The 12,714-nt window shown below is 41.6% G+C and overlaps 1 protein-coding gene and 1 long non-coding RNA gene across 10 annotated transcripts; one reads left to right on the top strand and one right to left on the bottom strand.

The window, feature by feature from the left end:
- Positions 1 to 1,684: 1,684 nt before the first annotated feature.
- LOC112295481 (uncharacterized) lies at positions 1,685 to 7,944 on the bottom strand. 9 transcript variants are annotated; one of them, XR_002973651.3, is made up of 4 exons: positions 6,968 to 7,944; positions 3,921 to 6,765; positions 3,051 to 3,164; positions 1,685 to 2,552 (listed from the first exon to the last, which is right to left on the bottom strand). XR_002973651.3 is itself a non-coding variant. In XM_024547151.3 (3 exons), the coding sequence occupies exons 2-3, from the start codon at positions 5,980 to 5,982 to the stop codon at positions 2,155 to 2,157; spliced, it is 2,460 nt and encodes an 819-aa protein (XP_024402919.1). In that variant the 5' UTR covers positions 5,983 to 6,765; positions 6,968 to 7,943; the 3' UTR covers positions 1,685 to 2,154. The 9 variants fall into 9 exon arrangements, 5 of the variants coding, with proteins under 5 accessions (XP_024402919.1, XP_024402921.1, XP_024402924.1 ...); XR_016498206.1 differs by having other exon boundaries at positions 3,921 to 6,677; XR_002973650.3 differs by having other exon boundaries at positions 3,051 to 3,160; positions 6,968 to 7,943.
- LOC149987419 (uncharacterized) lies at positions 7,935 to 12,065 on the top strand. The gene is made up of 4 exons (XR_016498207.1): positions 7,935 to 9,920; positions 10,489 to 10,646; positions 10,831 to 10,978; positions 11,488 to 12,065. It is a non-coding gene; the product is annotated as an uncharacterized LOC149987419 (long non-coding RNA).
- Positions 12,066 to 12,714: the final 649 nt, after the last annotated feature.

Below are 12,714 nucleotides of genomic sequence, written 5' to 3'. Positions count from 1 at the left end.
ATCTACTTACTTCTAAAAACAAAACAAAAAAAAATTAATTAGTTCTCTTGTCAAATTTTCCAAGTCATGAATCTCAAAGAATCAAAAAATCAATATACTTAGGTGTTAAAAAGATTATATAATCATTTAAAGATGATATAATATTAAACTAGAATGGATATTGCTAAAGATAAAGGACTAGAAAGTCTTAAAACAAGACTAAAAACTAGAAAGACATTGATAAGAATAAAAAAGACTTCTCTCTTGCCTCCATATATACTATTTAATTAAAAACTATATGGCAATGTTCTACAAGACCTCCAACACATGTTTAAATTGCAAGACACATGTCTTAACTTATAAGGCAAATTTTTAATATGTGCACCACATAATTAGATTGTACCACAAGCTACCAACATGTACAAGATGTAGCTAACTTATTAACTAAGTTTCTAATCTATCAATCAACTACAAATATATATAAAGTCAAAGCCGCATGTATAAAGCATCTCTATAAGATATTATCAAATATACCTACTTTATTGTACTTCTTCTTATTCATATTATTTAGGTAATTATTAGAGTAAATATATATATGTCTATGATAGTAGATGCCAAGTATATCATCTATTGACTCATGAGAGACAACCTTGAGCTTGACTCGAATTGCATTTGCATAAGTATTAGAATCCATTGAGATGCTAAAATCTTAATCCTAACTCTTGCTCATGATCACTATTTATATCCTACTTTCAAGGTAAAAATGAAGAAATGTTCTTAAGCAACAATTGCAACACATGTTAGAAAACAAATAAAAAAGTTGTTCATATACTATTCTATGGTTGGCACTCATTAATCTTGCAATATTAGGTTATGTAAGACAACTCAATTGCCTCATAGCACCTCTCTTCTTCATTTAAAAATATGGAGCTCCATCTTGCTCTGTTCCCTTGATAATATTTTGATGCCCATGTTAGAAGGCCAAACTTAGATAAGGTTTTATTCATATTTTATACTTTCAGCATCATTATTATGCTCATGATACCAATCTTTGAAGTACTTGCTTGCAATGTTACCAACATTTCACTCACAAAAGGAACTAGCACGAGGTACTTCATGTCCATGATACCAATCTTTGAAGTACTTGCTTGCAATGTTACCAACATTTCACTCACAAAAGGAACTAGCACGAGGTACTTCATGTCCTGAAAGCAACTTCAGCAATATCTTGTAAGTAAAAAATATGTTTAACACATATGTTGTATGCATGTCCATGTTTGTATTTTACTTAAACCACCTGAAGTTCTTGGATTAGAATGTCTTTTTTTAATTACCTTGTTCCCCCAGGTTTTTGTGACCTGCTATGTAACTTGCATCATTTCATGAGTAACCTCTTGAAATTTACAAAAACATGTCTTGCAATCTATACTGGCATTCATACCTATATATTATAAATTATTCTTTAAAAAAATTACATATCACCATCATATATCATATATACTTTTACAACAAATTGTATAAAAAGATTGGAACTTTCTGATTCAGGAAATTAATAATTAATTCATGATCCAGACCTAACATTGGCTACACAGCTTGCATTGGAGCCATTGAAGCAGTTGAGACTGCTGAATTTCTTCTGCACCGATAGTCTCATCAAAAAAATAAAAAATAAAAAATAAAATTGTGCAGTGTGTATAAACCACAATGAATGTAAGCATTGAAGTAAATTACTACAATCAATCAAAGTCAGTTGAATACTGGGCACAGATTTTCCCTTGCCTGAAGCCCAAGAATATTGCAAAACATCATGTAGGACCTAGATAGGCATGCTAACTACCTCCAAATTCATCAGTTAGTCAGGCCCTAACACCAGACATCATAAATCCTAACATGCAACAAGTGATACTGTCAGGACGGCACCATTTTTTTTTTTTTTTTTTTTTTTTTTTCAATTCATACATTGCATCATTCAGTATACCTTCTGGACAACCTAGAATATATGTTATTATCAAGAGAGCACGCCGATCTATGTATGATTATTGTAATGTCATTTGTGTGCATAACGAGCTCCTGGTCTGCCAGATCAACTCACTTATGCGATTTCGTTTACACGCTTTCTTAATGGCCGCAGTAAGTATTTCCAGACGCTATAGTCGTAACTGCAATTGTTTACCATTATTGGCTGCTCTGCCTTTCTTGTCTTTCAAGTACATCCCTTAGGCTCAGCGTTTTGATGGATTTGCCATCAATCTCAAAGCCATGTGAGGGATTAATCTTAGCATTGAGAGGGCGAACTGGGCCCACAGCAAGGGATGTTTTAATGACGGGCAGATTTCCACTCACACCAGCGGTGTGGTTGTCGTCAGAATTCTTTCGGCGCAGCAAACTCAGCACCGTCACGAAAACGCCCCTGCGCTGGTGAGTAGTCGACTGCTTGGTTGTTTCTGAATGGGCATTGGGCAATCTTCTTTGATGAGACTTCATTTTCCTTGTGGCCAACTCCCTCAAGATCTTTGCTCGAGTATCCGCTTCCCGCATGGCGTTTGCTCCACGTAATTGATGTTTTAGGACATCTGGGTAGCACGACATATCACACATATTAATGCATGAAAGTTGATTTTTGAGCTCACAAGACCTTACCGGGCATGTTTTAAGAAGCTTACTTTCAAGATATATCAATCACAGTGCAGTTACAAGGTATTTGAAGAGTTTGTTAATTGGGCTGTTACAGACGAAACCACATGCATGCACGGAGCGCAGCGTCGTGGACAATGAGTATTGCCCAGTCATGTAAGCTATAGAAGTGACAAGTTTGAACAACCTCAGATACGAACCACTACGGCTCCATCGCCCATGTAGTTTTTTAAAAATACAAATTTAAAATAATACGTTCATTATCTCTCAGAATAATCGAAAACAATCACTACACTCAAGTTGAATGATAGCTCTAATGTAGGCTGTGAACAAGTTCTCCGAAGACGTTACGAAGCTTTGAAGCGAATATCACACATTGTATCTCTCACAAATACCATTAGCAGAGATTTTTCGGTGTCTAGGAATGTTTAGCTCACATTCAGAAACATAATGGTCGTTGTTGCAAAGAACTGCTTGAAAACATCGCACTCTAGGACATGTGTCATGACTTGGCGAGATCCCCACTTTTAACGCTCCCTAATTTGGCCTGTCTTTCCATACATTGTCAATTGTTAGTAGGTGGGCATGTTCCAAACAACCTTATACTTGGTTACCGGTTTGAATGGTCGTGAGATAATTACAACGGGATCAGTGTTGGCATATGTTATAAATTAGTATACAAATCTACTCTAAAGCTTTTGGAAGAAGTATGCGCCCAGATCGTTCTAGTCTGAAATTCAGAATGTGGGAAATGATCTCTGTTTCGAACAAGGTAGAACGAGGTGAAGCCGCAAGCCCGCATATTTTGAATGGATTTTCACCACTCTACATTATGCTGCTTTCGACTCACTCAAGCAATGATCGAGGTGAAAGGACGAAATTTCTCGGTCTAAATATGAGTGAAGAGTTATATCTCAGGATCGAGGAGATCGTTGACTGAAGGAAACGAAGGACGGAATAAGTGAAGTGAGCAATAAACACAACAATTCGCAGACGATGTTTTTTTCCACTGATGCTAAATAGTGTCTATGTCACGGTAACTTCTCTTCCTGAGCTCAGATCATTTTAGGCTGAAGGACTCACATCAACAAACTCGTCACCTCGTGAAATGCGACCTGCGTAGTACGACTGAACTAAGGCAAAAGCCGAAATCGCCAAGTAACGACCCACGTCTAGGAGCTCATAGCGTACAGACAATCAGAGAGCTAATTGGCAAGGCCTCTGTAAAGACTGGAGCATTTTTCTCAATAAGAAACCAAACCATACTCATACAGGTAAACAAAAGCTAGGAGAAGATTTAAACTCACTTGAGTTGCAAGGAGGTGCAGACGACCCCACGTCAGTTGATCCCCCACATGCAGCATGGCTACTGCAGCTTAGGCTTTTCTTTGCAGCAAGACAAGAAAAATTAACACCCGGCGTCGTCGCTCTCAAGGGCATGGGCTGCATGTCCTGGATTTCAAATAAATCTGAGCTGTTTTCATCCAACTCATGTGTGTTCCATTGCCGATTCAACTGGCTGTTGGGTGATGTTTCCAGATGAGAGTCGGAGCTGCTGGTAAGCACTCCATTTGCGTTGGTCGCGTGCTTTTTGGCAAGAGCTGCAGTGTTTGCCCGTTCCAACGAGAACAGCTTCAGCCTCTTGTCAAAGACGTGTCGCGTCGTCCGCCCACTGGCACCGAGGACTGGAAATGGAGATCCGAATGCTCCTTTCGACAGTGCATTGCCACCACGAGGGCTTTCAGCTCGATTCCTCGGCCCCTCCAATTCTTCCTCAGCCTCGTAGTCCGGCTGATGTAGGAATCGCCTCAGTCCCATCTCCTCCTCTAATTTAGCCGATTTCATTTCCTCAATAATGTGCCCTGAGCCAAGTTCTTCCAGATCTTTTGCAGATGGAGAGGTAGGAAATGAAAAAAATGCATCCAGATCAGAATCAACTCGATCTAATTGCTCTGATGGTTCGACCATCACAGGATGCTCAAAAGTACTGCAGAAATTAGAAGGTCCTGCCTGCTCTTGCCGCTTGGGTATGCTCACTCTCAGGCCGTGGGTCGGAGTCAACATGGGCACAGTAAAAAGTTGCTCCCTTACGTCATCCTCAATGCCTTCAAGTGAAACTTGAATTACTGAGCTAGAGCATGTCTCGCTCTTCGCACTTTGACTGGGGGTCGCAATAGAAACGGGTATGGCGAGATCCTCCCTTGATCCACAGCAACCAATACAAGCATGTCCAACTTCGGAGCAGGTCTCGCTGTCAGAATATCTGCCGCTCGCCCTCGAAACACAACATCCCACGCACACATGTCCGGCATCGGAACATGTCCGATCACTGCCCGAAAATCGGCCAACATTATAGATCAATTGCCGATGGTAGTCAGGCTCATTAGTAAGGTGCAACTTTGACAAAATCTCCTGGGGGGTTTCATGCCGGATCTTGAACTCTAGAAGCTCATGCAACGGGGGCGCAGCAGTTTCACTACCTTCAGTGAACTTATTTCGAGCAGGAGTATTGTGGCTTCTGGGTAAACAAGCTGACTGCCTAGCAGCATTCACCACTGAGGCCCACCGGCCTGTTGCTGGAAAACACGATTCAAAAAAAGACCTGGCCTCTACTTTCTGCATCCGAGCTTTATAGAGCGCCCCTAAATCTATGTCCTCATGAGCAGATGATGAAAATTCGGACAAACTCAAATCTTCACCCTGTGCACTGGAGGAATCATGTTCAGTCAGTATCATAATCTCGTCATCTTCAGAAAAATCTAATTGAACCCCTTCAACGTTCTCTAGCTCTGATTCTTCTTCGATGTCACCATTGCCGTAATCATTGTCGTCATGTAGTTCACCTTCGTCGTCATCTTGATCAACAATGATTATTTCGTTTGCAACTTCAATCTCAATCGACTTCATGTCTGGCGTCTGAATCTTAATCTTCGGTGCATAGACTTCCACAGTTTTCGATTGGTCCCGTTCTTGTAAGAGCAAGAATGTGTTCCTAGCCGACGCTTTGGCAGCGGAGATAGCATATGATCTTGCAAGAGCATCCATGCCTTCCGTCTCCAAGTTCCTTACGAATGGTGTCCCCACAAAAGACGCAAATGTGATGTCTCCAGGTGAATGCTTCATGTGAAGATTGTGGATTCCGCCCAGGAGACCTTCTAAGCGAGCTGTGAAGAGGTCTGGATTTCCACCATTTCGTCTTCGTCTCTTGTAAAATAGGGTCGCGAGTTTTCCCTTATCCCCTGTGTCTGCTGACCATCGTGGCGATTCGTAGATCAACGACTTAGAGTTGCTGGTGCTTAGCCCCGAACAATCTGTGTAATTTTCAGTGCTGGTTCCAAGCCATCCTGCTTTGGAATAGCAAACCCCCATCCTCTCTCTGTTTTTCAAGTTTGATTCTTAATTTCCAACACAAATCCGCAAGCTCCTCACCCCTTGGATCGCAGCACATGCTCTTGAATCGATGAAAGAAAGATGTGCACCCTTATCATGTCCAACCAGGTAGCAGTAGTTGGGAAAAATTTGAAGACAATAACGTCAATTACTCAGTTATAGTCTCGGAGACTGAAGTTCGAAGATGGGTAATGTCAGTCTGTATCCTGGACGGTTTCGGACAGTGTGCGTCCATAATTGATCGTCTCAAAACTTTCCCAGTCACCCTTGTGTTGCTAAGGGAAACCCGGCTAACATGTGGAAGAGCCGGGAGAAAGATGAGAGAAAGGGAGAGAAAGGAAAAAATTGAGGAATACGTACTCAGATAGAAGAGCCTAACAATCTCTATCCATGATATCATCTTCAAGGGTATGATTGCATCAAATGATTTTGCCACCTGCTGAAATTGTCATAGTAACTCTCTCGATTTCGGCAGCAAGCTCAAAATCCTCTACAGCGAGCTCAAGGTACATTCTTGTCTTGGTAGTAACTCAATGGTCTCGATGCCAAATTGAAACTTGCCATAGCCATATTCTCGGCTTTCGAGGCTCCACATTGCAAAAGGCAGGACACTTCTAGGAACCGGAAATTCCCGAAGTAAGTAGTTGTATTGTTTCCATTATTCGCACAGATAACTGCCATGGAACGAATCAGCAATTTCAGGATCAACAATCGTCAAGACCGCAAAATGTACCTACATCCGCTGCAGCTTGATAGGAGGGTCTGCAACGAGCCATGAAACCACGAACATATTTACTAGAAATGTTGGCATCACTGCAGAGAAACTAAATGAGAAGTGCCCGAAATTTACAGAAGGGGGATAAAAGGAGTGTTTCGTAACACAAACTCAACCCTAGCCGAGATATATTGGAAAGATTGAAATATTCCTTCAAAAACAAGTATCAAACATCACTGCCTGAGTTACCTGGAAGGTAACAAGCGGTCTCAGAGGACTCCTGATCTTCGTCCTAGAGTCTTCACATTGATGCATTTTGGACTAGTCCAGTTCTCCCTTGCAGTTTTGGTACAAAAACCATCCAGGGCTGAAGATGACCGTGTCAATTTTCGGGGACCATTGGCTAATGAAACATCCTCATTCCCATAATATGATTAGCTCAAATATGAAGTGGAAACGACTGACATTGGAGTTGCTCATGACGGATAAAACATCCCCTATTTGAGGAGCGACTTGAAGGTTCCGTATAGAGGACCTCCAAGAAGTTCGAAGCTGTCCACTCTCTGCAGTTAAGAGAGAAAAAACCAAGAAAATTAATTCGAGGGCAAGTTATTATCACCCCGAGTAATCTCTACGCACCCTCTTCTTTTTCTTTGGAAGGTCGGTGGTGTCCATTGCCGTCCTTTGCCCTCCAGGAAAGACATGAATGAATAACAAATTAGAAATAAGATGCCTGAATGTATAGATGTTCGAATATCCTGGTGCTCAGCCTGTACTTCCAAACAGCTGGCTCCTCGACTTCCTCAACAATGCCGACACTCTGCAGATTAGAAAAGAACGAATGAGACACTAGCTTTCTCCCACACAGATCATCGACAGACCTCAACTACCGAGCTCGCACTAGCACCCTTGCACCACGTAACCATGAAGCGGTGATCATGGAAGTAACTAGACCTTAAAAAAGAACAAATTAAGAGGCGATCGTCAAGCGTGCGCACTCGACGACTGCCATGGGCCAAAAGCAATATCCACTCTGTGCGAAACACACACAGTGGAACTGGACCGGAGGCAGGCAGAACACACGCAGATGGGAATAATTCCGGAAGTAGAACTCAGGGAGAGCACAGAAGAAGCAGAGAAGAGAAGAGAAGGGCGGGAGAGCAGATCATAGACGGCAGGTGAGGGAGAGGGGAATGGGGATGTGGGGTTCGGGGGGGGGGGGGGGGGGGGAGTGTGTGTGAACCAATAAGTGGAAAGAACTGCAAAGCAAGCGGCTTGATAATGGGTGCAAGTGCCGAGGGGAGAGGCCTTGGCTGTTCTTGTCCCCGCCCCCGTTCTCTCTCTCTCTCTTCCCTTCCCCATCGCACCCGCCCCCTACCTCCCTCCCTGCCCGCCCCCCTGCCTGCCATTATACAGCCTGCCACCGGCCTTGCTTTTTCGTCCTTCCCTTGCTCGTCTTCTTCTTGTTCTTCTGCCTGCTGCTCCTCCTGCTTCTTCTTTCTTCTACTCTTTTCCAGGTACTAGCCCCCTCCACTGCCTGCCTGCCTAGCCCCTTCCTTCCTAACTACTCTCCTGACGCCCTTGAATGAAACCTTGACACACCTCTCCTCTTCCTTATCTTTTTCACACTCTGGAGCAATAACCCATTTCTTCTGCACCCCCTGACATGCATCCCCCTCAGCTTTTTTGCCTATCAGATGCATCACTTGCATGGTCATGTATTCATCCATGATCATGCTTACCAGGACATCACATGCTTTTACCTTAAACAGGTGCAAATCACTAAAATTACAATTATTTGTTCTCCCAAAATCCTTAACAGCACACTTTGAAAAGTATGTGTTGAGATTTTTTTCCTCATTATCAGATGCATCTTTTTTCCTCTCATGTTTCTTGCCACTTCTACTTTTATTCATGATCAATACCAACTAACTTAAAATGATACCATGGCTTCCAATCCATGTTCACTCCAGTGTAGTTACCATGTGGCTGTGTAGCTTCTCCTTTTGTGAAATAGTTACAAAAGGCTCCTCACACAAGACAATGAATTTTGAGTATGTTAAAAGACCATTCATCCATTGAAGATGAAGGAATCTTTGGATGCATGTTGAAATTCTCATGGCTGAACAGAAGAAAAATCACATCACCAGACAGATGAGTTTCTTGGTTGGAATACCCTGAGATGTGCATGTTAGGAATGTTTGCATGCATCAATCAATAGGTGTTAAATTGAGTATCCTGCATAACTTAATCCTTTTGGATTACATTCCTGCTAGAACCCTTCCCAAAGGCTACCATTCTTGTGTTGTGATTCTGCTTGTCATTTGTGCTTCCTTGTTTTAGTGTTCCACTCAACACATTTACTGAAACTTGATAACCTTGTTAGATCAATTAAATGAGGCTACCACATAATTAGTGCAGGAGTTGTTCACAATGCCAGGTGAGAATGTGAAAGACTCTAAGTGCAGCTCCACTGGACAAGTGGGAGTAAAAATGTGCTGTCACATTTAAGTTTACTGCAGTAACTCTGCTGAGCAATCTCTTAAAACGATGACTGAGATGGAGTACCAGAGAGAATGAACGATGCCATGATGTGAGGCCAATGGTGAATGGCTCTCATTGAGAGTCTGGAAAGAATCTCATCATCCCTTGAAGACCATTCCACAGAACAATCTCAATGACAGGAGTATGATCTTTGCAGAATGCCCTCTCCATTGCTGGGGGTGGTGTGGGTATGGGTGGACAAGCCTTGTGCATTTGGAACTGGGATGGGGAGTTCAGGTTTGAGTCTTGAGCCCCACCATGTGTCCACTGAAAGCTCCTGGAGGTAGACCTCCAGACTGCAATGTTTTGTATGGAACTGAATGGATTCCTCCAAAAGAAGAGCTGGATTGGGAAGTGCATGGCATGCTAATGATGGGAGAAGAGAAGGGTGCTGTGGAGGACCACTGCCAATGGGAAGAGGGACAGAGCAGGAGGGAGGGAGGGAGGTAGACCAAGAGGCTGCCAAGACCCTGCAACAGAAGAAAAGAAAGCATGCAAATCAAGGGAGAGGAAAGGACACGAAAGTAGATATTGTAACCACAATACCAGCAAGGTCTCCTCCTCTGGTCCAAACATGGTAAAGAGAGAGTGTGGGCAGCTGGGATCCAATGGGGGTGGATTTCTGGAAGAAGGATACAATGTCCACATGCAGACACATGTATTACTCTTCCTTCTTCTTGCTCCTGTGCTACTTGTTCACCTGCATACCCCCGTCCTCTTAATGCAAAAAGGAGAAAATAATTCCAGCTTTTGGTTCATTTACAATTAATGTCAGAGGTGAAAAATCATGGGGGTATGTGCACCACCTCTGACACACTACCACACCCTCCCTCACCCACATGAAGGTCATGATGTATGTATTATTGCTGGTGATGGACCATGAGAAAGAGTGAGACAGTTCCATTTTGAACTAGGAGCCTACAAAGGTAAGCAAAATACTTCTGTAGGAATGGGAAGGACAAGAATCCCATCCCCATGCATTCAATCAAGGGTGCTGTGGATATGAGAGCATGGTACTCTTGTTCAACACTTCCTTCCATATTCCTCCTCCTTTTGATTTTCTTTCCCATTCTCCAGAGTTTGTGATTTTTCTAACAAGAAACCTGGGCAATGAATTATTTTCTAGGGCATTGTAACATGCATGTGTTGCCTGTGTATAAACTCTTATCATCCTCAATTATGTATCACATATAGCTTTAACAAATACTTCATTACAATCAAATCAGAGACAAGCTTAGAATTTCATGCTGAGGAGGAGGAAAATGGATATGGGTGTGAGGTAAACAAGGGAGGGAGAAAGGAACTGGGTTCTGTGCTGAAGGGGAAGAAATAGATAAAGATGAAGCAAAATTTCAAGTGTTGGAAGGAGGAAGAGAGAAAGGAGGTGAGTTTTAGACAGAAGAAGGTGGAGAGAAATATTAATGGAGGGCTCAACATTGTTGTTGCTGTTAAAAACCAACACTCATGATTAATAATGGTACTATTGCTCATATGGTACTTAATGGTACCTTGGGTTTTTAATACTAAAATATGAGCATAATATATCTGTTTTTGTAATTTGAAAGCAGATGACAAAAAGAGATAACTTCATTTTTAGAAGACAACATTGGCTAGATGCAAGAAAAATATCCCAATGCCAGGATTTTGCATATGATTTAAAAAATCATTCAATTTATTATGGTTATCTATTTGGAAAGAGATGAGCAAAATTACAAGGTAAATGGATCATCAAATCAATATGAGAATATTTTTAAATGAGGACCAAAGAAATTAGTTTTGCTACATGGGTTTGATGATGTTTGGGTATGATATAGGAACACATTTAATTTCCAAAACATAACTATCTAAAATCCTTTTTCCATTAGAGTAGTTTTAATTCAACTGAGCAACTGAAGATAAATAGTTATATTTTAAATTTAGTTGGAAGAACATACTTTAAAGTAAAAGGTATATATTCATTTGTAGAATTTATAATACAATAACACATGCAAAAAAAATATATAAAAAATGGAAGGTGAATTATTAAGTGGGTCAAAAGATTTTATTGAGTATTAAAAAAAATCTTTGCAGCATTGGAAGACAGAACATCAATGCATATATATATATATATATATATATAGCATTAATTTGGTAGCAACTGTGATGATAGGAGAGAAGGTCACCATGGATGGTAATAAGAAAGAGCTGTAAAAGAATGTGAAAGGTACATGACAAGTGGTATACAGGGTTGGAATATGTGAAAGAAAGCAACAAATAAGGGCTTGCTTCCATTGAGGGTGCAAGGCTTCAATAGCAAAGCAAGGCTTCAACATCAACAACTCCACAACACAGGCAGTGAGTGGTGCTTGGGGGGAGTGCCCTCATTGCACATCCATCCTCTTGGTCACTCAAATTGCAGCTTCTGAGGGTTTCATCCTCCCCATTCCTTCCTTCCTCAAGCCTTTGTGCTCCATCCAAAGAGGAGGTGGGTGCATTCTGTCCTCCTCATACTCCCTTGTTGGACCTTTTTGTTGAATGATATCATATCATTTGGAGTGCAAGCTAGGACCTGTACAACATGTTATAAGTTCCACAAAGTGCTGCCTCTTCTCTTGTTTTGGCACATTCATGTTTGCAGTATTAATGAAGTTTCATTTTTGTAACATGGTATTAGAACCCTAGATGCACAAGTACCATATATGAAAAATTTGAATGAATTTTGTGGATAAAGTTTTTTAGACAAATATTTTACAAATGAATTGTTCCTGTCTTACTACTGCCAAAGCTTGGCAGTTGCACTACTGGAATATAAAACATTATTTCATTAAGCAATTTGTGGAGAAAGGATAGATTGTATTGAAATATTATTCCACAAAGTAGATTGCACTAGTTATCTTCACAAAACCTCTTTCTAGAAATAAGTTTCTAGTTTTCAATGATATGTTAGGTCTTGTTTTAATAGAGAACTAAATCCCACTTCCAAAAGAGAAGGGTTGAATGATACCATATTGTTTGTACTGCAAGCTGGGACTTATCTAGCTGTAACAATTTCCACAAAGTGCCACGTCTCTCAATGTTTGGGCACGTTCATGTTGCATTTTTGTAATACTTTTGCTTAGCATGCACATCGCTGCCTCTCCACTTCTCTGTTAGCCGCCTGCACTTCCCATCGCACTGTAGATGCATCTTCACCGTCATCAGCTGATGACTGCTCCTCCTCCTCCTCCTCGCCACTTCATCTTCCTCGAGATCATTCTGCAGTACCACCTCCGCCAACTTCTCCTCCACGGTTGCAGGGCCTACTGTGTGTATTGGCAGGGCACTGATAACACCAGCGACATAATCCAAGGATTGCTTTCCCTGACAACCCCCCCCCCCCCCCCGTTTATATCTTCGGGACGGTCTTGATGTCGGGGGAAATTGAGACGCACGAACTCGCTTCATAGTTCGGAAGCAGCTGCAGATCATTTCTA

This window comes from Physcomitrium patens, chromosome 18 (assembly GCF_059467195.1).
Source record: "Physcomitrium patens ecotype Gransden chromosome 18, ASM5946719v1, whole genome shotgun sequence".
NCBI classification, from domain to species: Eukaryota; Viridiplantae; Streptophyta; class Bryopsida; order Funariales; family Funariaceae; genus Physcomitrium; species Physcomitrium patens.
This window is presented reverse-complemented; position numbering and strand designations above follow the sequence as displayed.